The sequence below is a fragment of the Neodiprion pinetum genome, chromosome 5 (genome assembly GCF_021155775.2).
Source record: "Neodiprion pinetum isolate iyNeoPine1 chromosome 5, iyNeoPine1.2, whole genome shotgun sequence".
Taxonomy (NCBI): Eukaryota; Metazoa; Arthropoda; class Insecta; order Hymenoptera; family Diprionidae; genus Neodiprion; species Neodiprion pinetum.
The window spans coordinates 18,301,963-18,326,631 of NC_060236.1; the positions used below are offsets into that span (position 1 = coordinate 18,301,963).

At 34.0% G+C, this 24,669-nt stretch overlaps 1 protein-coding gene and 1 long non-coding RNA gene across 5 annotated transcripts; one reads left to right on the plus strand and one right to left on the minus strand.

Annotated features, from left to right (window-relative positions):
• The first annotated feature begins 669 nt into the window (after window positions 1-669).
• Window positions 670-22,383, plus strand: Ars2 (arsenic resistance protein 2). 4 transcript variants are annotated; one of them, XM_046627747.2, is made up of 16 exons: window positions 670-829; window positions 1,251-1,381; window positions 2,341-2,601; window positions 5,854-6,048; window positions 9,808-9,874; window positions 10,143-10,405; window positions 10,773-10,960; window positions 11,100-11,234; window positions 12,115-12,362; window positions 13,036-13,176; window positions 13,289-13,528; window positions 14,037-14,207; window positions 15,388-15,650; window positions 16,003-16,278; window positions 17,055-17,189; window positions 20,410-22,383. In XM_046627747.2, exons 2-16 carry the CDS (start codon window positions 1,257-1,259, stop codon window positions 20,486-20,488), a joined length of 2,787 nt encoding a protein of 928 aa, XP_046483703.1. In that variant the 5' UTR covers window positions 670-829; window positions 1,251-1,256; the 3' UTR covers window positions 20,489-22,383. The 4 variants fall into 4 exon arrangements, with proteins under 4 accessions (XP_046483703.1, XP_046483704.1, XP_046483705.1 ...); XM_046627748.2 differs by having other exon boundaries at window positions 17,058-17,189; XM_046627749.2 differs by lacking the exon at window positions 20,410-22,383 and adding an exon at window positions 17,671-18,367.
• LOC124219735 (uncharacterized) lies at window positions 22,038-24,432 on the minus strand. Its single transcript, XR_006883451.1, has 2 exons — window positions 23,935-24,432; window positions 22,038-23,331 (listed from the first exon to the last, which is right to left on the minus strand). It is a non-coding gene; the product is annotated as an uncharacterized lncRNA (long non-coding RNA).
• Window positions 24,433-24,669: the final 237 nt, after the last annotated feature.

The following is a 24,669-nucleotide window of genomic DNA, read 5'->3' on the forward strand; positions in this document are numbered from 1 at the left end:
AGCACTGAATGCGTAAAATATTGCCCTGAATTGCAATTATGGCTGCCGATCGTGAAAGAGTCGAAGTAGATGCTGTGACAGCAACTCTTTTATTAGATCTAATTTAATCTTCGTCTAGCAGTGATGATGCCTGCTGGAGTCGAAAGATAGAGGAGAGATTCCCAAAATTTTTAACTTCATAGGAGTAATCCACAGCATGTCCGATATCGAAGTATGGATACACATTTTTTCAGCTTCTAGAAGTTAACTGCTAGGTATATTTCAGGAGATTGGGACAACTTGACTTGCTGCTTATTAATTTTTATATTTTCAAGTCAAGTCAAGTAACGTCACATTATTTCTGATTTGATATGATCCCATTGATAGACAATTCATCTTACGCTATGTCTAAAAATCCCTAGAACTCGGTTAGCAAGTTTGTTACCAAATTCACCCGAAGAAGAGAACCGAACACCGAAAAAGGGTTGTAGCCGTGCCCTTGACACTCACCACTGCTCGTAGACTAAGAAATTGTACGCGTTTTGTCCCCATTTTTTAGTTCCGCTACCTGGCGCTAATAGACTTCTGATACGCACGCTGCCCTCGTTGACTGCGCGCAAGCCGTCAGACAACTACTAGCGCCACTAGTGGTGGAGATTGGCGGCAGAATCGAGGGACATTTTGCGAACCACTTTTAGCAGCTTGTGTCAGGGGCTGGTTGTAGCCCACTGAAACTACTTACATCTCAGTGTTGTAGCCACCCAAAGCGAAGAGCCGCGGGAGGATAAATCGTGTGTGTCGTGTTGAGTGCTACGCCGGGAAGCCGGTTGTTTAATCCGCGATCGTTCAGGTAATTGTACTGTGCTTTTATTTTGTACAAGTATACATTTCGCATGACAAAAATCCGGCCACAGAACTGAAACGTCGAGCATAACCTCCCAATAACGCGTCAATCAAGTCTCCGTACCGCTGTCCAAGCCAACGAGAGTACGCGTCGTCATTTAGCGTATCACAAATTAACGACAGTCGAATTTCGCGACGAGTTTGTGTCTATCGGAGATCATTCGTATCGTACTGATCTCGTTTTCTGTCCCCGAAAGCTTTCACCTTATCTGGACGCCTCTTACAATAATCTATATTATTATTATTATTGTTATCGTGGATCTTGCGCTGTATTAGTTTTCTACGACTGTACGAGTTGAGAATAGTAAACAATGGTCTCTATTATTAATCTGGGCACTTTGTTGAATCGATCGTTTACAAAATTACAGATCATAATGGCAGATTCTGATGACGAGTACGATAGAAAGAGGAGGGACAAATTCAGAGGCGAAAGAACCGAGTCATACTCCAGAGAAGGAAGACGTGGCGATGATCGTCGCCGAGATGAGTGGGTTGACAGGTACGTGCAAATCTTTTACTCTAAGTGAAGTTCTTTTAGGTTCAGCTTTGCGAAGACAATTTCAGATGCTTCATTAAAAACACTGTCCAAGCAGCAGTCCAGGCATTAACAACATTTTTGTAACAACAGATTTGCTAGAAAATATAATATATTGCAACAGCAGTATTGTCTGAAATTTGGTAAACTGTAACGAAGTTATACCATACCCTTAATTTATATTTTGGAAACTGAATTTATTCGAAATAGTTCCAAAGATGCAGATGCCTGATTTTTCTTAAATGTTTCATCACATTATCGTTACTACGTTCAAGGTCATTAATAAATCTAAATAGATGAGAGAACAATCCCGTATGCTGAATAATTTATATGTCGAATCAAGGATTAATTACTTGGGTTGTTTAAATGAAAGTTCGGAAAAGAGTTAAAACTGTTTAGAAGATATTGTGTTCACTATCAATTGCCCAAATAATACTGCGGAGGATCTTCTAAACTACTTTTCCTTTCTTTCCTTTGTTCCTAAATTTTCGATTCAGACGGTGGGACCCATTGACCCTTAACATTGTGCTTTTATCAATTTAGATTTTGTATCGTGTATGCTACAAATCTCTCGTCTATAGGTTTTATAAGAAACCTGTAACAATCAGAGAATTTAGCATGATAAAAAAAAATGTAACAACCCTTAGCTTCAAAATGAAGTTTGAAGGAGTTGAATTTCAAAGATACAAATTTGCCAAAACAGTATGATATGCAGATTTTCTGGATTTCAGACACTTCAGAAAGTTAATAGACAACGAGTATTTTTGATATTCCGCCATTACGATAACTTCGCAAACTTTAACGTCATACTCAATTGTATTCATTAATTCTTCCTCTTCTATCAAGCCTTGCACTTGTATTTTCAAGACAACATTTTATACCAAATGCACCCTTGTATTAAAAATTTTGATTTCCGTTCCCAGGGAATGGTCGAGTCGTCCAAGAGCGAGGCCCGAGTACCGTGAGTATCGAGGTGGCGGGGGAGGCGGAGGTCGAGAGCGATACAGCCCAGCTCGATCCCAGGAAATGGCTCCGCCGATGAAGCGGATGCGGGCTGACTGGGAAGACCGTCCGCGTTACGGGGGCCACGATTATTATGGTGGCGGAACTTCCTGGGGTCCAGATCATTACACGCCGGCACACCATAGCAACCATCACTACGGCAACCATTCAAACAACAACAGGTGAGCTTGTCTGTTTTTTCTCTTCAAATGCCCATTGTTACTTTTATCACAAATAGCTGCATCTGCTAACGATCGATGAGAATAAGGTTCCGTGGTCATTTTATTTTGTCATTTACATTAATTATTGTCTCGCTGTAATTAACCATGAAGAGATTATATGACGATAATAGAGTTTTGTCCGCTCTTATTTCGCACGGCATGTTGCCAAAGCGCAGCAGATTCACGCCTAGACTTTTGGCCAGGATGAGGTAGGTATTCATTATTTTTTCTTGATATTACGCAAAATTGTTGGAGTTTGTAGCTCTAACAATGAAGATTTTTGAAAACCTCGAAGTTGTTGAGATTTCTTAAGCTTTCCTTTGACTTAATAAACACTTAAATGTTGAGCGAATACAATGAAGGGATAGAATAAGTCTTGAATTTGACAATGATGTACAGAAGAAATGGCGTTCATGGTTAAAATTTTGAAAATAATCCTAACCAAGAATGCTGCATTTAAAACGTAGTGATTATTTGCAGTGTTAATATAAAAAAAAAATTGAGGTATAGTGTGGATATATATGGATATTAACAATCGAATAAACTTGAGAAAAGTGCGCATTGACGTTGAAGTTTTTCTAAAAATAGTGATCAAAAGCGACGATGCCCGATCTAACATTCTTGGCGTGCATGTACACGAGTTGTGGCCCCCTCGTACTCAAATAAGTTCAAAGCACAAACGATATAAACACTTTAGACCGCAGACGATAACACACGATCCACGTTATGTTTGCATACAGGATTGCCGCTTTTGGCGCTGTCAAAAGCACTACACATATCAAGGATATACTCCGTTCCATGAGAAAAAATTGTTTTTTTTATATTTATTGTTATTGTGTAGCAAATTTCATTACGTATTTGTGCAACTGAGAAATATTTCAACATTAATTTTAATTTTAAACTCTGGTAAATAAATAACACCCCGAGGATTTTCGTTTAATTTACAAAGTTGCACGGGAGCCACCTTAAATAAAATCTTTCTGAATCCTCAGAATCCATTTCAATGAAAAATCAATCAAAATTGTTTCAAAACGTTTGAATAATATGTGTTATTATCGAAAATGGACTTAGTAACAATAACATAACAAAACATTGATACTGAATTTACCATTTTGCGCTACTTTCGAATGATTTTTGAAAAAAAGTTTCCACCATTTCTACTTATGTGCATCATAAGATTCTAATGAATCTAATTAATATCGGGGAATGAAATCTCTTGAAGTCCTTGAAGTAGTTAATATTTTGATAGATCCTTCAAAATTAGCAGTAAATCACATGAAATCGTTGGACATCCTCTTGAAAATGTCTTCATTACATAAATGTTTATTTATGTATTCATATCGACGGGACGGGCCCAATTACATAATATATATACTAAAATAATCCAGGCCTTTAGTTGCCGCTAATAGTATTACAACGATAGGCATGATGCTTTAAATTCTAGATACAACTTGGGAAAGCCTCAGTTATGTCGAAATATGCATTTAGATTTCGTCTTAATGTGGTAAAAATTAGGATTATAAGTGTCAAGTCGATCCGTATATTTATTGCACATACTCGCAAGTCGCTCGCATGGTGAAGCGAGGGGTGAATTGGTATCCATTGCAAAAAGAAAGACCGTTACGATCATTGTCTCTTAGGTATTAATTAGGAAGGTGCAAGTTGAATTTTAATATCAGATTACTGCCATCGATGAAGTTGTTAAAAAGCTTGCAAGCTAAAATTACTATAAAAGTGTCAGGGTTTGATGAATTTCTTAGTAAATCTTTTAATGAAGCCAATGGTTCTACGAGCTTTAACTTGGATGTATTCAAAATGAAATATGAAGGAAAGTTTGATATAGAAGATTACTCCGAGATCCCTTACATGATTGTTCAAAAAGTAGTTGTCCATTGGTAATTTAGGTTTCCCAAAAGTTATATCGAAGCATTTTTTATTATTGCACCGTAAACCATGTAGGCAACAATATTTAAAGAGTGCATTTCTATCGTCCTATAAGAGTGCAAAGTCCGTTAAATTACGGATTTCCTTAAAGAGTTTAATGTCATCTGCAAAAAGTAAGAAAGAGCTATGTTTTATAGCTAGCGATACATCGTTAACAAATATTAGGAAACACAATGGGCCTAAGTGGATACCTTGAGCCACACCGGACAAAGGAGCGATCAAGCGAGATTGATAATTTTTTATTTTCATCCTTTGTAATCCGCCAGTAAGAAAAGACTCAATCCAACAGAGCAGTGAACCATGTACATCGTAGTAAGCAAGTTTTCCATGGAGTAACTTGATATTTACAAGATCAAAAGCTTTGGGTAGGTCAGCATATGTGGCGTTTACCGAGTTATGATTTCAAAAATCCATGTTGTTGTACAATGATATACTTTCTTGAGTAGATATTAAATTTATCATGAACTAGGCTATCGTACAACTTTGCAAAAACGCTGTATTTGTTAATTAGCCTATAGTTATTCATATCAGCTGTCCAGAAAATTTCCAAGATTCAAGGTATACGCCATTCTTGAAAAAAAAGTTAGCAAGATCTTTCAGGCAACCCGAGATGGATGATATGCATTTTTTAACTAAGATGGGTGCACATTGTCGGGTCCTCGACTAGAATTTGTATCTAAACCTATTACAGACTTTTCAATGTCGTTAGTTGTGAATAAGATGCTCCCGAAAAAGCCACTGTGTTCGAATGAGACTTTGGTAACATTTAAATCAGAGTCACTATAAACACTTGCGGACTTACAAGCAAACAAGTTAGTTATCGCAGTCCCTTTGTGGGCTGATTGGCCGTCGAAATGTATGCTGTTAGGAATCGTGTTACTGTTGTCTAACGTATTGATGCAATTAAAGAAGTTCTTAGGGTTTACATGAGGCGATTCCTCAGTTTTCTGTACGTGATTTTGTTCATCTCTTTGTTTTACAAACTGGCATCCTGATCTTTCTTTCTTAAAGTGATCATAGAAGGCACTCTTTCGTTTTCGATTCGTTTAAAATTATTCAAAATTCTGCAACTATGCTAAATCTCATCGATTGAATTCAATCTATTCAAAGAATAGTTTTGGTGGTGAAAATCTTTTCGGGGAATTTATGACAAGTGTTTTTTTTTTCACTTGACCTGCACTTGTCACGTTTTATTTTTAACAAGTTACTGGTATTTCAAAAAACTATAGAAATATTATTTCTTCTAACGCAACCTGATATTTTTCACAGTCGCGAAGTTGCCGGAAACTTCAGTAATTCGAATGTGGAGACACAGCCACCGATGATGTCGTTCAAGGCGTTCCTTGGCACGCAAGAAGACTCAATTACAGATGAGGAAGCGATAAAACGCTACAACGAGTACAAACTGGAGTTTAGGCGGCAGCAACTCAACGAATTCTTTGTCGCTCACAAGGACGAAGAGTGGTAAGTGACGATCCATAGCTTATTCATTATATTGTGATTGTATCTTTATCATTGTTGTTATTTATTGTTATTACACGTCTATGTTATAAAATATATATTATATATGTATGTCACTTCATTAACTCTATTCCTAGAGCTGGCATAATATATTTATACCCAGGGTTTGGAGTTTTATTGGCACATGTTTCACGTTTAAATCAAAAACGAGGCTAAATGAGTAAAAAGCTGGGGGAAAAAATGATGTAAAGAAATTAAATACTGGTGATTTTCTCAGAATGTAAATAACTTGATAGCATTCTTATTATTGTTCTTATTATTATTATTATTATTATTATTATTATGCTTGAATCGACTTCAACAACGGCTTTTTGTTTGCGATGAAATCTTTAAAAAAATCATTGTATTTCTTCTTATGTGTCGAACTTTGTATGAGATTATCACAAATATTACCTACTTAATGTTGTCGGAATTACTAGTGTTGCGTACAAATCTTTACAGTATGAATATTATCTTACATGTTTTTTTTTTTTCTTCTCTCGAATTTTGCACCGTTCTTGCTTTTGCAATCACACAATTGGAGTTTTTCAGAAATTTAAAAAATGAATAAGTTTTTGGTAATTTTGTTTCATTTACGGGGGGGGGGTTAATGGAGTAAAGAAAATCCGAACGAAAGGAAAGCCGTTTTTGAAGTGTGAGAAAATGGCCAGAATAGACATAGAAGAATAGAAAAATATTGATGGAAACTTAACGGGATGAGGGGGGAAAAAACGAAAAATAACAAAAAATGGGACAAGAATTATTTAGATATTATAACGAGGTTTGCTGGCCAAAATCAATGTTCATTATCAATTGTGTTACAAGATATTTGCACGTTCATTATTTACCTAATTATTATATTTACTAATACATATTTACAGACAAGATTTTTTTCAATATAATACAAACACCGAAAATACTTCAATTATAAGTAATTTTAAATCGTTTCAAAATTGTCAAAAATCTAGTAGATTCGTTCGAGTTGACTCTTTACGATGGCTCACTTTATTTAGAAGACTATTTTCTATAAAGTCACTGAAAGATATTTCCTTTCTTCACGGTAGTAAATTATCTGTATCAATTAAATATTCAACGACGCTGGTAGAATAAAAAAAAAGTATACAGTTTTTCAGTAAATTTGTAGAAAATGGTGTTCCCAACAAAATGAGTGATCGTAGAGTGAAATTGAACAAATTCAGATTTTTTTTTACCAATTTCCAAGCGTCGATATCTAAGCTTTACTTCACAACTGGACTATTTTCTATGTTTGTATATTTAAAGAGATCTTCGTAGCTTACGAATATGATAATTTGATGAATACTTGACTCGTGACTATCTTGTAATAAAATGTATAAAAAGTATCAATTTTCAACCAATACAAGCCTCTTTAAACAAATGACGAAAGAAAGGGTAATAAAAACCAAGACCAAACGATATAAGCCACAGTTTAATCTTCGTAAAATTTGTAACAATGTGATCAGATCTGTCTATCCCTACAGCACACAGAGCCGCCGGTCGCCCTATGCCTCGAGCACAGGCCGCAACGTCCGTTTATTATTTTTGATACGATTTTTAATGAAAAAAGAAAATTCTAATAACCGCGTTACGCGCATCAACGAGAAGACCTTAAAAAAGCAAACAAACAAACAGAGAAACGCCGTTTCTTGACATAAGTTTACAAAATATGACTGAGAGATTACGAGCTGGGCGCGCAAAGCCCAAATATGCTCGGTTAGGCCGCGTTCTAAACCCGCAAATAATATCTTATATATCAACAACTTGCCGTTATGAAATAATGGTTGTAGATATCTATAAATCGCTCTCTCAGAAACGTCGAGAAACTGAATGCGAGCAAATACATATATCAGAATACAGGTGAGGCTCCATTCTGTAAATGAACCATGCTGTCATTGTCACATGCATAACACTCGTTTTTTCCAACGTGTTTCGTCCTAATCCGCCTACTCAAATTTTCTCAAATTATTCTCTTTTAACGACTAGACACGTATCAACGTCACGGCTCTACAAAAAACGTTCAACTTTTACTGCACCAAATTGTTTTTAACAGCTCGGTTTAGTTTATTGGATGTTTGAATAGATTAAAATGTGTGGAATTTTCGTTTTAAAAATAATTCAACCCAGCGAATTGTAACGAGAAAGAAACTGATACACGTGAAAAAGCAATTGGAACAATCAAGGTAAAATATTTTGGAATAAATTATCTCCAAACACTGAATTATAATAAATAGCAAACAAAGATCGTTTTACAAAATTCTAGGCAAACTGCAGGAGAATTTTGAGAATTGTGATTTTTTTTTTCCAATGATTGGTTTACTGCTATCTTATAACCAGGAGTTGAGAGATGCTCAAAAAAATTTGTTTTATACCTTCATTGAATAGTTCATTTTCATCACAAATTTACTCGCTCGTTAGGAAGTAGTAGGAGTTTGAAAAATGTCTTTACTGATTAATTGATGTGTCACTAAAATATTGTCCGAATTGATCGAGCCGTTCCTTTATAATTTAGAATACGCGCAACAATTATTGAAAAGTTGCACAAATTTGCGATTCGGTAACCAGAAGCAGGAAAAGCTTCAAAAGAGGTATCTATACTTCATTCAATTTTCCTTCAAATTGATGAAACCATTTTTCTACAGTTCAGGATACAAAATTTTCTGTATACACTCGGTTCAAATTTGAAAAAGAAAAAAGAATGTTCTTTAGTAGCGACTTTAATCTAAAGTCTATAATTCTCTTTAGATTTTTGCACGCCCAAGAATTTAGACATATTTATAATAAAATGGTTCTCTCACGAGTAATTCTTTAATATTGGTCGACTCTAAGATTTCTGGTCATGTTAAAAGAGAATAATTTTCCTGGGTAGATTAAGACGGGATACTTTACAATATTATAGATATATTATACATTACTTCAAGGTACTATAAATATTTTTAACTTACATGAATAACAACACTGTCCGTTTCTAATCAGGTCAAGGGTGGAAAAACTCTCCTAAACAATATTTTCACAGAATTTTAATCTTCTCTCTCATGTTTGCCTACAGAATACGTGACAATTGTTAATGCATTGTAAAATTTTTTTAAATCATTGACAAATTTTGTTTGCGATCCTTGATAACAACATATTTTAATATATATATATATATATTTTTAAAAATATTTCTTAACTTTTCTCTATCCACCTTTGATTTGATTGAACTTAAACACTGGATATTCGATACGTTTTGGTTTTGCAAGATGATGAAAAAGAAAAAAAAGATGCATCTTAATTGCTCAATAATGTTTTTGTGCGTTCCTATCGAATATCCAGTGATAATTTTCTGCGTATGATTAGTTCGAAAAAGAATAAAAATCGAAACATAGAATACGAAACTTGTAAAAATCAAGGATTTCAACGCGTTGCTGAAACTTTTTCAATATATTTATCTCACAAAATTTATTCTTGCCGAAGACGTCTCGCGTACTCGTTTTCAGTGTTTATTTGAAAAATTTGTCACACGAATCAAGCATCAATTTTATTTATATTAAATGAAAATTCCTTAATCAAAATATCACTTCATTCGACTGATTATAAGAGATTTTTCATTTAGAAATTCTTATTACCACAATATTATTGCTATTATTATTGTTATACTATTTTTCTTACTTTCTTTTTAAATATTGGAATTTTATAATTGAGAATATTTGTTTTATGCGGCGATAGGTTCAAGATAAAATACCACCCTGAAGAATCTGTCAAGAGGAAAGATGAACAAATATCTGCGCTCAAGGTACGAGACGAGTCTTCACAGTTTGCATTTCGTTCATTTTATAAATGCTCTACTTTTATTTCTTTTTTGAAAAAAAAAAAACCGTCGAAAATCGAAACACATTTATGAAAAAAGATGCACACAATTCTTTTTTGTAAAAAGACAAAAAAATGTTCTCATCATTCATTCCAAAAATTGTTTCATATCTTAAGAAAAATCATTGGTTGGATAAAAGATATACCAATGAGGAATTTGGTTAATTTTAAAATGATTAATGTGCCCAATTTAGAAACGTGTCGAAGTGTTTTTGGAAATGCTTCGGCTAGGCGAAATCGACAAAGTCTCTGTCGATGCTGATCAAGCAGACGCTTTGCTACACCTTTTGGATGCGGTCGTTATTAAACTGGAAGGCGGAAACGAAGAAGACCTCAAAGTTCTTGACGCCAAACCGCCTAATCCTCCCACTCCGAAGGAAACGACTCCTGCACCTAAGGAGAAGGAAGTTAAAGAACAAAAAGTTGTCCAAGAGCCGGAAAAAGAGCCAGAAAAAGCGTAAGTGCATGGGTAGATTTTTTTCTACTGAGAATCGAAAGGAATGGATCAAATTCCAGGATGACCATTCCTCTCTAAAAGTAGGGAAAATTTTAGGAAATACTTGTAGTTTTTCTTGGAAATTCTGTAAAATGTGGTGTTTGATGACTTGTTGAAATCTTGAAATCATTCCTGGTGATTTAAACCAATTGTTCATAATGATACTAATGACAGTATAAATATGTACCTGCTTGGGAGTTGAACTTCCTATATTTACACTAAATTTAAAGTATCGATTCTAGTGTGTCTAAAAAATAAATAGTTTACAATACTTTGTCATCCGTACATTTTTCATGTTTGTATAGTTTATATTTCGATCGCTTTACAGGGAAGATGATAATAAATCTGAGAAACCAGCAGATGCTGATAAACAGAATGAAAACGATGAGGTGAACGGTGACGCTGAAATGGAGGATGAAAAAAAAGAGGAGAAGACAGATGAGTCGGAGAAATTAGCTGAGAATTCTGAGGTCAAGGAAGATGAGGTTCAAGAGGTTCAAACTCCGAGTGAAAAAGGTATTTACCAGTTTTAGAAACACGCGATTCTTTTCTGTTTCAACTGCTTGTCATTAATTCCTCGAGGCTTGATTCAAGCATAACAACTAGTTTTGTCCTCTCAATAAGTGCTTAAATGCTAAGATTTATCATTCAACAGAGGAAAAATCCGAGGAACCAAACTCCAAGAAGCGAAAACGTTCAGACAGCAATAGCAGCAGCAGCAGCAGCAGTAGTTCAAGCAGCCTTTCTGACAGCGACAGTAATAAACCAGACACTCCAAAAACTGATGCTCGTAAGTGTCGGAAACGAAACGATTTATTTCAACTATAGCGTTTTTCACTTGAAGGCACCAGCTTGCGCACAGCACATGCAGGTCGCATGCTCCACTTGGGAGTTTTGCGCCCACTTTTAAAGTCCAATGTATTTGATTTCAAAATCTAGCGCAAGTTTTTTGCATCAAGTGCACAAAAAGTGACATCGTCGTTGGAACTTGGTGGCGAGTGCGAGTACAATAAAATTATGCGAAAATGGCGGATAATATGAAGAGAAAAGCTTTGCAATTATTAGATTTGCAATATTATATATGTAAACACACTCTTTAATTTATAATGTTGAACTTATAAAGAATGAATACACTCACCTATGACTCATATCGCAAACTTATGCTCGGTCTGAAATATTGTCAGTCCTTTGGGTTTATGGCTTTCAATTATTCTATGTCAAGATCAATTCCCAAACGTCGTCTATGATTATCCCCATTAATTTCATGAGTAAAATATTGTTTTTGCTGCTTAGGTAGAAAACTTCTAGTAATTGACCATCAATCGTATCCTCTTGTACTTTTAAATTTCTTCTTCTCATATACTTGAAAAGCAACATGAGCCTGGGAATTTCTGACTTGAAGGTCTGGATCATTTTAAAAAATTCCCGATTATAATTTGCAGTACTTAAATTTCCAGGTTTTCAATACAAAGAGTGAAACAAACGTATTTTAAATAATAATATTACGTCAATCAGGCTTTTTTCTTTTTCTTTTTCTTTCGACAAAAAAGATTTTTTGTATTCTCAATAACAAATTACGCGATTCTTTTGATCTGGCTTTCAGCATTTTCTATATGGAATGTAAAATAAAGAAAGATGGAGAGTGTTACTAACATGTTTTTTTTTTTCAGAACCGGAAGAAAAATCTGGGGCCAAAGACGAGGAAGAGAAAATTGAAATCAAAGATGACGAGAAAGCTGAGGAAAGCAAAGACAAAGAAGAGGGCGAGGAGGAAACAAGCAAGGATGCCAACGAACCTGAAACTGTTATAGATTTGGCTAGCGAGGAGAAAGACAGAGAACCAAGAGCACTCCACAAAACTAGTAGCATATTTCTCCGGAATTTAGCACCAACTATTACCAAAGCTGAAGTCGAGGCGGTAAGTAGGAACAAAACTTTAAAGCCCTGAACTTTATTTGTAAATGAATAACTGAACATTGGTCAGAAATTTTATTTGTAATGTATAAAGAAATACGAATAAATATTATAATGAATTTGACGATGACCTTGAATTCAAGTTATTTATTCTTGTTTTAATAAAATCTCAGATCATTGTTTTCTTCAGAACCTTATTTCTAGTTATTTTTATTGAGACGACTAGTTTCGGTTTCTTCATGTATTTTTTTTATGAAATTAAATTGTGCAAAGTATTCTTTGAGAATTTTGTCAAATTTTTTGTGTTCTGTCTCCATGATCTATTTTCAATGACAAACGAGTTTCAAAACTGCTCATTTATTCAGTTTTGGATCATTTTCAAGCATTTTTCGTATTCCGTCTCGGCCAATTACCTATTTTCATTGACAAACTAGCTTTAAAGTAACTCAGTTCCATTCTTTTGGATCATTGGCAAGTGCAAGTAGGAGTAGAAAAGACTCACACGTATTGATTTTCAAATAAAATAGAAAAATGTGGCAGTTCTGTGCTTTGAGTACCAGTGCAAAACAGTCCTTGAACAATATAAAAACATGTTTTCTAAAACATAAACATAAACACGTTTTTTTTTCCCCATGCAACTTTCTGCCACGTCTAATTTGAATTTTAACAATATGCAGATGTGCAAACGGTTTCCTGGCTTTCTGCGTGTCGCTATTGCCGATCCTCAACCTGAAAGACGCTGGTTCCGCCGAGGATGGGTGTCTTTCGAGCGGCAAGTCAACATAAAAGAGATCTGCTGGAGCCTGAATAATATAAGAGTACGTATAAATATCATTTTTCAATTCCCTGTTCAATGAGAAAAGAAAGTTATTGTATTCACTCTTCAGAAAAAAGAAAAAGGAAAAACAAATCATGTTTCGCATGTTACAGCTTCGAGACTGTGAACTAGGCGCAATTGTTAATCGGGATCTTTCTCGGCGTATTCGAACGGTCAACGGACTTACTTCGCACAAACAAATCGTCAGACATGACATAAAACTCAGTGCGAAAATCGTCCACAACTTAGACAACAGAATAGGACTTTGGAATGAGGATAAAAAAGATGGCAATGCTTCGAAAGAGGGTGTCGATGGCAAGGACAGCAGAACCTCCAACGAAGTAGAACAAGCTGTAAATATCTCTTTATTTATCGCTCCTTTGATTCATTCTTACTTTGTTTAGTGACTATTGTGGGATTTGAAAAAATCCCGTTTCTTTATTTCTAATTACTTGTTTTGAATTCTTGAATCGTCGAAAATACATGGAATAATTGTAGTATGTTACTGTTCAGACTTCGACCGATATTGTTCGGTGTATTCGGCTTTTTTTTTTAAATATCATTATTATTACTAAGAGAGATCAAGATTTTTTATTTTTTCGTCCTGTCTGAGCACTTATTTTAAATTGATTTTCAAAACCAATGTAATATTAAAACTCCTTGAAATACTTTGATTTAAGAGATCTTTATGGCTAAAAAATGTCTTTCGTGACTTTTTGATGTCAAAACATGGGTTATCAGACATTGTTCAGACATCCATTACACCATTTAGTTGTTTGCTGTTTAGTATGTTTTATCAATTTGTAATATGTATAGTCTGCACATCGGTTTAAAACATTATTTTTTTTTTGTTTTCAATAGGCTTTTGGACTCTCTTCGAAAAATCCGGTCTTGAAGAATATAACGGATTATTTGATAGAGGAAGCATCCGCCGAGGAGGAAGAACTTCTTGGTATGTCCGGAGACCAAGAAGAAGGACAAGTTGGCGGCGATGGCGATGGTCCTATAGAACGTGACCCGCTGCTTATAAAGGTACTCTATGAAACTTTACTTCAAGAAGAGAATTATTGTAGAAGGTAGACGACGAATCTAATTCCATGAAATAATAAGGGGATTTTTATAAGATGCAAGAGTGCGATATTGCACTCGTTTTTCGATAAAAACCATGTATTACCAGCTGGAAATGAAACTGTAAAACGATTTAAACGTCATATTTGGATCACCAAACATGTAACATTCTACAGTAATTCACACAGATTTTTAATTACATGAATATTTCGTGTTCAATGGGTAAATGTAACTCGAACAATTCACCAAACAAAGAAATTGACGAGAATTTAAATATGTTGATAATTTCCTCATAAAAATAATTTGAGTGAAATTGATTATTGTGAAATATCACAAATTCGCATCTCATATTTTTACAAATTTGCGGTAATCACATAGTAAAGTATGATGAAAAAAAAACATCAGTCGGATCAGTTGTAATTCTTCAAATATTCACAGAATTTAAAAAGAATTGTAGCTCCAGTGTAAAAATCTCAGTAAAGTTAATGACGATCTAAAGAATTCGTTTATAGAATCCTTGCGAGGTCGCAGAAATTATAATGATCCTTCAAATTGAAACCTGAGGGATATTTAAAAATCGACAGGAAATTAAGGTTCACTCAACAGAGTGGCTAATTCTAGGAAACTCTTTTTGTCGTTCTTGGTAATCTTGCAAAATACCGTATTGAATGCGGTCTCTAAATTTTTCATCTATTATCAGTAATTTAAACTAGCCGTTCATAATTTTGATTGCTAGTTTAAATTTTTTTCCAATTCTTATTTCACTTGTTGAACTCGCTCGGTTGTCAATACTTATTTATAACAACGATAACGATGATAATAATATAATGCTTGAAGACTAAACTTCATATTTACCAGCAGCTTCTGTTTTTTTTTTTCTTTTTTTCTAAAGAACTATGCAATTCCATTTTTTTTTTTCTAAATATACTGTAAAATTTATTACGAAATACGATGTGTGGTAGAAGCATAAAGTCAGAAAAAAGCGTAATTTCGATCTAAGATAAAGTATAAAAGAGGGAAAGTTTCAGAACTAAATTTAGTGGCCACCCTGTTATTAAAATGAAACAATAATAATCGAAGTAACTGTGACTCGTTGCCATTCAATTTACCTGCGATATAAACACTTCGTTTCGTTTTACTTCAGGTTCTGGACAGATTGGTTCTCTACCTGCGTATAGTGCATTCTGTGGATTACTACAACCACTGTGAATATCCGAACGAAGACGAGATGCCGAACAGATGCGGCATAATGCACGTCAGAGGATCTCCGCCGACCGCCAAAGTATCTGCGACTGAACTTTCCGAGTATTGTCGTAATTTTGAGAGCAAGATGTCCGTATTTCTGACACCGATGGCAACAACTACCTCTGATGAATTCGACAAACTTGGCGCTAAAAATTCCGAAGCGTATCCTTGTTTCACACAATTATTACTTACATATAATTTCACATGTTTTACATTCGATATTGCCAGTTGAAATGAACTGTTCGTTTCGGTTATATTTAAATCAGTTGCATTGGTGAATGAACAAGGTATTGCCTCTACTGGAAGAAAATTTGATGTTTGATTTATTCACTATGCGAACAATCGGAAAAACAATTAAGCGAAACCCTCCATTAATCTGTTAGTTGTAACTGCTGATTAGTCGATGATTCAAAAACCCGATTGATCGATTAATCGGAAAAAAAATTCGAATTTGCTCCTGTAGTATTAGAACGGCACCTAAATACATATCCTTAACATCTTCGTCGTTGATTAGTGAGGTCGAAAAATTCGTGCAAGCGAACACGCAAGAGCTTTCGAAAGACAAATGGCTTTGTCCTTTAAGCGGGAAAAAATTCAAGGGGCCGGATTTCATCAGAAAGCATATTTTCAACAAGCATGGAGAGAAGGTAGCAGAGGTAAAAGCTGAGGCCGAGTATTTCAACAATTATTTGAAGGATCCAAAGCGTCCTCAGCTCTCTGAACATCCGGGTAACAAAGCGCCTGTTAGAGAAGGACCTCGTGACGGATTTTCACCTTACGGTGGCGCAGTGTGAGTAATTCAGTCAGATTACAAATGATGAATAATCAAAGACTTTTATGATTATTCCTTAGTCTGTATTTACAGGGAAGAATCATGGTATTCATTTTTTTACTTCCTGTTTCAGCACGTCAGAGAAAAATTATTTGAACCCGTATTTTTTTTCTTGTTTTGCTCCATTTGAAACGAATCTAAAACGGATACAAAAGGTTAAAGAAACAAGTTTCTACGCCACCCCTGTCAACAACTCGACTATTTTGTAGTTTTTATGAGCATTGGTGCTCATTATTTATTATGTGATGACGTTAGAATTATAGAAGCAGGAAATGAGAGCGTGCAATTTAATCATTCCTTTTCTAACATGGTGAAAAATTTACATGACGATATAATTTATGAAGTTTCTAATTTGCAAACGGAATTTCATTGAGTAAAAACTGTCTATATTGAAATATTACACCAATTGAAAATGTACAAAGAGTTTAATTTTCCAATATCGACCTTGAAATAATTTTTCTTCAGATAAGGAAAATACATACAGAGTAAGGATTTCGTAAAAAAACATTTATTGAATAATAAGTAGGTCAACACTTCGTATCAAATAAACATCTAAAATTACATGCTCAGTACTTTTGAAGATTGATGTTTATTCTCGAAATACATGCCAAAGTTGTCCAAACATTTCCGATGACGGAAATTATATTTTCAATTTTATTTTGAGATGGAAAAAAAGTTGTTACTCATTAATCTACAGATAGTTTGATTGGAAAATTTCATTTGCCTTCTCCCAGTAGATTTGGGGGTTACGGTGGAGGTTACGGTGGACGTGGCGGCGGTTATGGTTCTGGATATGGCGGAGGCGGTGGAGGATTTAGCGGTGGATTCGGAATGCCGCGTCCCAATCGTGGAGGATTCAATCGAGGACGGTGAGTTTTAAACAATGGCTAAGAATTTCTTTTAACAATCTCAACGTCTACTTTGGAAGCGCATGCCAAATGTGTTCGTCATGACATCGATAACTGGACTGTTAAATTTTACTGAAAATCTATATTGGGAGAAATTTCTTCTTACAGTTTCCACACAATTCTTACAAAACATGATAATTAGAAAAATAATCACTTTAATTTGGTACTTGGTGTGTTTTTTTTTTTTATCCTATGTACAAATGTTAATATCAGCCATGAACTTTGAATTTTTTTCTTGTTTTTATTCAGTATAAATGAACAACAATTTAAAAATTTATTATTAATCGATGATTCACACTGAAATTGATAATCCATGACTGCAAATCTAGTAATTGCGCATGCGCCGTACACATTTTTCACCTAGCAATGAATAACAGGAACGACTAGATTGTCTAGTTTGCATTCTATTTTCTATTGTATAAGGGTCACGTAATGATTACAGGGCTGCTCCAGACTCGACGTCAAGGACTGTTATTAGTTATAACGACTTGGACCAGCCTGACATGGACATTTTTTAAGTTTTATATATCCCAACCTGATTCATTTTTCTCCGTTGCTATCTCTCTCTCCCTCTCCTCTTTCTGTTTCTTAATCTTTTTTCCTCTATCTGTGAATTATTAACGCTTCAATTGAGAATATTAAGCTGTAATTTCACAACCATTTGTGTCAATTGGAAATAGTAAAATATCATTGACACGAGATTTAGCAATGCAAAAAAAGAAGAAAAAAAAAACATACAATCTCCCTGATTTGTGAAAATTTTCCATCAACTTCTTATCTAGCTTATTTATATTTTGATCGATATTCAACGACACGTGATAATTGCCCAACACGTATATCGTAGTATCACAGAATTTAAATACGATAAACCATGAAATTGATTCGGTTTGTTTTATATTCCGAAACAATAATTAAAATTTACAATGAGAAAGTCAAACGAAGTATTTTTATAACAATGTGCGTAAACATTTTTCATCTTTCTTTCTGTGCGTAAAGTGCTATTTTATGGCATACCGTGCGTACCGCGAGTATTTCGAAACGCTGTATCAATATGACCTCACTTTTTTCATATTATGCCAAAAAGTAGCAGATTATCCACGGAAATCACGATCAAAAGAAAAGCTTACTTCACCCACGTTGTTATAAAAAATACCGTTCAACATGCGTGTGGAAGTTTTTACGACCTCGTACAATCATCGCACGTAAAAACTTACTTCACGCACTTGTATTGCAAACTACTATGACGCACATTAGAATATATTTTGGCGTTTTTATATATATTTTTTTTTATTCAAACTTGGTGAAAGGGACGTTATTGAAAATTCTAAGCTAGCAATAAACGTCGAGTTAGGCACATATTGTTCGTTTTTTACTTCACTTTTCATAATAAAGTCAATCATTCTTGATCAAGCTTGATTAGTATTATCTATTAGTTCAAATACCGATTGTTGTCTAGTTTTGTTTTTTTTTTTTTTTTTTCATTGGTTAGATTTTCAAACGTTTTATGCTCGGTTCTTTATCAAAATTCACATTTGATCCTATTCGAATTCCCGTTTTTGTTTTTCACTGTGAAGTATATTTTATTTAACGATTCTTTCACGCTTTACAGTCACAGAAGTCATAATAAAACAAGCAATTCAAGTTGAAATTTTATAATATTCCCGAAAAATTTTCTATAAAATTCTTAGTTTCAATCAACTAGACAAACTGTTCAGTTGTTGAAATAATTTTTACAAGCCAGAACTATAAAAGTCGCCTTTGGGGTTACAAATTAAATAAAAGTTTAAACTTCTGTACTCTGACAGTTCAAATAAAAAAAAATGTCTATAAATACAAAGTTTGTATACGATTGATGGTTTCAAAAAACCTTTTGTAACTTTTGTAAAGAATATAATGGATTTGCGCCTCCGGTGATTGAAAGAGATAAACAATTGATCAAATCTAAAATAATAACAATTGTTGTTATTATTATTATTATTTATTATTATTATTATTTTAGTTTTCATGTGTCAGTTCTTTTTTGTGAATATCGTTTGATATCGTATTTAATCATGCTAAAAATTTCATACCAAACTTTTTGTGGTAGATTGCTATTAATTGAACGATTTCCGGCGATGATCTTGAAAAAAAAAAAGATATTCCGTAAGTGTTTTTACGTCGAGATGAATGTTTTATAAATCGTACTTTTGTTACATAAACAAATTCACTAAATCGGGAATTCTGACAGCAAACTGATCAAAGATCATGGCTTTGAAAAGAATAGAAAGACAAAATGTTGGCATAGATGCCAATTATTTCAACAATTGAACAATTAAGTTTCTTAATTTCACACAAGCACAACGGAGGTATTCGCTTAAATCCGTGAGGCGAAAATCTATGGTTGTTTAGAAAAGAAAAAACTCATTGACAATACGTCGTAATCGGTGTCATGAATTTACTCATTACGGCCTTAGATCAAAACTAACTTTCTGTATATAATACTTAGATATATACATATATATATATATATATACATATATAAATGAATGATAGTAATAAATAATGGTGAATCATACGAATAAAAGATTAAATAAAAATCATGGACCCGCAAGAGATAAATGAAAATATATTTCGTTCCTGATTAATGGTTTCTTTTATTTTTTATCCCACACCAATTTCATCCCTCAGAAGTTCAGTTGGTCGGAAAAACTGTTGAAGAAAATTGAAAAGAAACTAACAAAAAAAAAAAAGTGAAAAAAATGCTTATTTGTTGCATGATGTATGCGCATTATGTATGTTACAAATTGTAACCTTTGTGTGTTCGTACTTTAATATGTCGTATCCCACGTGAAGTTTCGCCTTTTCTTTTCATCACCATTTCGATTGCACCCTTTTTTGAAAATGTTCTTTTCTTTCTTGCTTCTGATTTTGCAACAGAATACAGATATATCAAAAAAATTGAAATAAAAATGTTCTAGTTGTCGTGCGCTTCAATGTTATTTGTTTGTTTTTCCGTGCATTCTAAAACCCGTTGATTATCTGTAGAATCGTTTATACAAGAAGTGATAATTTTTTTTGTACCATTTATTTTCTACCTTTGATGATAAATTTTGTTCATTTCATTTTGTTAAAAGAAAGAAATCTGGTCCCGTCGTCATCGCTGAATAAAGTTTATTCTTGTTCTATTTTCTCTCATTTTCAGTGGTGGCGGAAGTGACATGAGGCCAGTGATCCACTACAGAGATCTTGATGCGCCGAGGGAACCAGATGAATTTATATAACGATAATAATAATAACAATAATAATAACAATAAATAACCGATCGTGACAGATTTCAAAGCAACACACAATGTTTACCTGTTTAGTCAACGGTATAATTTTTTTTTAGCACTACAACACCGTCAGATATTCTTTGCACTGGTTCTGAACAAGGCTTATATAAAATTTCGACTTTACTATGAGTAATGTATCGATATTATAGAAATTTTGTTGACGATACCCGAAGCGTAAAAGAAACGCCAAAGAATTAACTTCAGTTTATAAATAAATGAATATATGTATTTCAATACCTTGCTTTGAAAACTAAATATAGTTGATTATTTAGAGTGATAGGTGCACGTGCAAGATACTGGATATATTTTACAAAGTAAAGTAAAACTAGAAATTGCACAAATACAATGAACAAAAAAGGAGTTTCGATATTGCTTTGAATCAGCAGAAATTTTATTCTGTATTTAAGCTTCCCATCAGTGACGAAGTACGTACATATTAATCGTATAATAAAAGCCTTCTAGTAGATTTTTTTCTGGGGCTTTATTTATTCATAGTTATATAGAGCTCAAGTAGGTACGGGAACGACGAATCACTCACGTGTACATTTACTGATCAAATATATTACATTCGTAAATGTATTTTAATGGTGTACAATTCTGACATGCTACTTATTATACATATATATGCTATGAGAGCTATATTGTGAATAAATTTTCGTAACGATCCAATTAAGTATTATTAATTCATCCGCGTTAATTCATTTAGCGAGAATCGAATGTATCGTACTGGCTCATCAAAATTTAGGAGAAAAGAACTGTTGAAAAATCTATAGCAATGTTATTTGCTCCAATGATGGTGAACCTTTTCTCAAAATGGTTTTATCTCAGTTTGTGTCATTCCAATTTGTTCGAATTTATTTCTAATTAACATCATCGATGCAAATAACATTGCTAGAGATTGTTTTAACAGTTTTTTTTTCTATTTCTGACCTAGATTTTCGAAATTTTCCTGAATACACATCAAATGCATAATACTGATTGTGCAGCTTGTCGTAAGTTTTTTAAGATTACCACCATTTCATTATTTATTACGAACCCATCAGCCGATTTGATTTTGATGACTAAAAACGCTCATTTCTGGGAACGAGTTAAATCATGGTATCTGCTACCTGAAAAAACTTGGAAGTCCTCGAATTCTCAGGGATTCTTTTTTAACTCCTAGAATATCCTGAAATTCTCAGGGAATTTTGGAGTAATTTGTTTTTTAATAATGAAAATAACCATAAACTTATACACGCTTACGAATAGGTATTGACTTTTTTAACGATCGAAATATGAAAAATTTTATTCAACGCATATATATAAAAAAAAATTTCCTCACACTGAATAACATTGTTTTAAATGTGCCATGAATAGAATATCATCTCTCCTATACTTTTATAAAAATTGATAAATCGCTTAGGAAAACCTGGAATCTTCAGGGAATTTATAGTCCTGCCTTTAGTAGACATCCTGTAAATGGTAGTCATTATGAAGAAATGCTCGAATTCATTGTTCATTCAATTCACATACAAAAATATATTTCACATTTATATATTTATTTACAATTTTCCACAATAACTTATACGCCATGATTTCAATTTTTTTTTTATTAAACAGCGTAGCGACCGTTCGCAGCTGACATACTGTTTCTAATCTTAAAATCACGTTTTGATTCAATTAACCATAAAATAATGTAACAAAAAAAAGTCAGATCGTGGCAAGAGAATTAACCATCCGAGAATACTGTCTCCATATTTGAAGTAAATCGGTTGAGCCGTATTTCAAATATTGTAGGCACCAAAAACTGTGTCACAGAGCGAACTGGTTCACGTTTTTGTCCACAACAATGCTTCCTATTCGTTGATTCTAATGAAAAATATATTTTAACGAAGCTCGATATACATACTTTTAAATAAGACATTATTAATGTAAATTTCCAAACTTAACCCACTGTTTCATCCGTTTACTGGTATTTGCCTTTCTTAATGTGTTTTTCCACTGTGCAATAAAACAGCAATCTTCCTCTATCGCACAAAGTTGTGCAGTACCGAGAGGAAGGTAACCTTGTTATAATTTGCGTTTTCCAATCATTTGTCTTATAATGCGAACCCAGTGTACAATCGGTAAGCAAGATTACAACATTAAAATTGCTAACTTTACTGGTTCGCCTTACATAGAATAACCTTATGGTGATTAAAATGATATCTATCAGAGTATCGAATAGACATGTTTACGATATAAGGTGCTGCACAGAAGTATTCTTCGACCATCCTCAGCGCGAAAATGACATCTTATCGTTTCATCAGTCCTTCCATGTTTTGTGTGCAGCAGTCACGCAGTTATATCCGTTCTGAATTTCTCTTGGCGTTAACATCGACGCCTTACTCTTATATCAGCCAGCGTCGATGTTAACGCTAAGAAAAAATTAAGGATGCTTATACTCCGATGCTTATACAAATAAAAATCCAGGGTCGATGATAAATTGAGAACTTGGGGGTACTGAAGTGGCTGGTGGAAGAACGCTGGTATTCATACTAAGAATAAAGACGGTTCGAAACGAGAGCGCAAGACTGCTCGGTTCTAGAAAATTATTTCAATTACTCAACCGTTCTTTTTCTTAATGCCAATATCAACACCTTGTTCTTCCACCTGCCATTTCAGTACTTCCATTTTCCTGTCTGCCACAGCTCCTGCCACACAATGACCTGCTCTTCCATACTTTTGGTATACGAAACTCAGTGCTGCAAATCCCGTCCATCATTCAGCTCCTTTCATCGCTCATTCCGCTGATTCAATTTCACGAACTGACACTAAAGAAACATAGTAAATACAAAATTTCAATCGGTTTAACTTTACCGCAACGCATTTTTAATTCATAAATTGAAGAGCATTATCTTATACACTGGTCAATTAATTCCGTCAAAAACATTATATTGGTAGCTCAACGAATGTAACGTTTATTACGGATATTGTGATGTTTGATTATTATCAATAATATATCATATACATGATGTAAAACAGGAAGTATTTCACACTTAGAATATATTATAACAATAATCTACTTGTATCGTATCTCATATCCTTGAATCCCACGTGAAAATTGCTCAAAGCCCCATATAAATGCTTCAAACCCCATAAAATTTCCATATAAATTCCCGATAAAATTTGGTCCAATAGATAACCTGTTTTGTCTAGTCTCATTCTACGGCCGAAAAAGTGACGCATCGAAAACAAATTTGCAACAAAAAGCATTGGACTCGTTCGCAATTTGCTACTTTGTCAATCGTGGTTTCATACACAGGTCTGGGATATATTCTGTTCGGGGTGAAAGTGTGACCACAGTGAAATTGATACGGCACAATCACTAAAACTCCGAGTGGTATATATACATGACAGAGAAGAAAGGATCATACATGTCCATGCAATCACACCATTCCGAATTACAGCGATCAGCACTTGCGCACGTTGAATAACTGCAGGTAACTAATAATAAAAAATTAATCTTCTGTGGCCGCCATATTGATTACACTTTGGCCACACCCAATCCCCATACGGAACGTGTTCGTAAATTGACTGACAGTACTGAAAATTCCCTAGGACAGAGTCAGAACTATTCGAGAACTTGCAAGCGCAAAAGAGATGAAAGATTGCTGACAGTACTGTCGGTCAATTTTCGAACACGGCCAAAATCACTCAACTCACTAAGGCCGTGATTCAACTCAACTTACTCAGTACATTCCTCATTGGGAAATACACATTTGTAAGAATCAGAAGAAATCTCATTAAACTCGAGCGCGCGCCGCGAGATATAGTAAACTATATGTCAGCTATAGGTATATGCCAACCATATCGTGAATTGAATGAGTTTTGATCGAGTATATATAACTGATAATTTGTGCGTTTGTAATTTATTATGTGATATTTTGTATATTCTATTGCATTTACCAGAAAAATCATGTAATAAATTACACTGTGAATTCTTTCAAAACACTTGCTGATTTAACCAATGAATATTTTCAGTAAGGATACAATTGTCTTGGTTTTAAAATACTCTTATGCGATCTTAAGACTTTTTTTTAATTAATCTATGTATATCATCAATAACAATTACGGTAAATTGAACAAGAAGTACATATTTTAGAATTAAA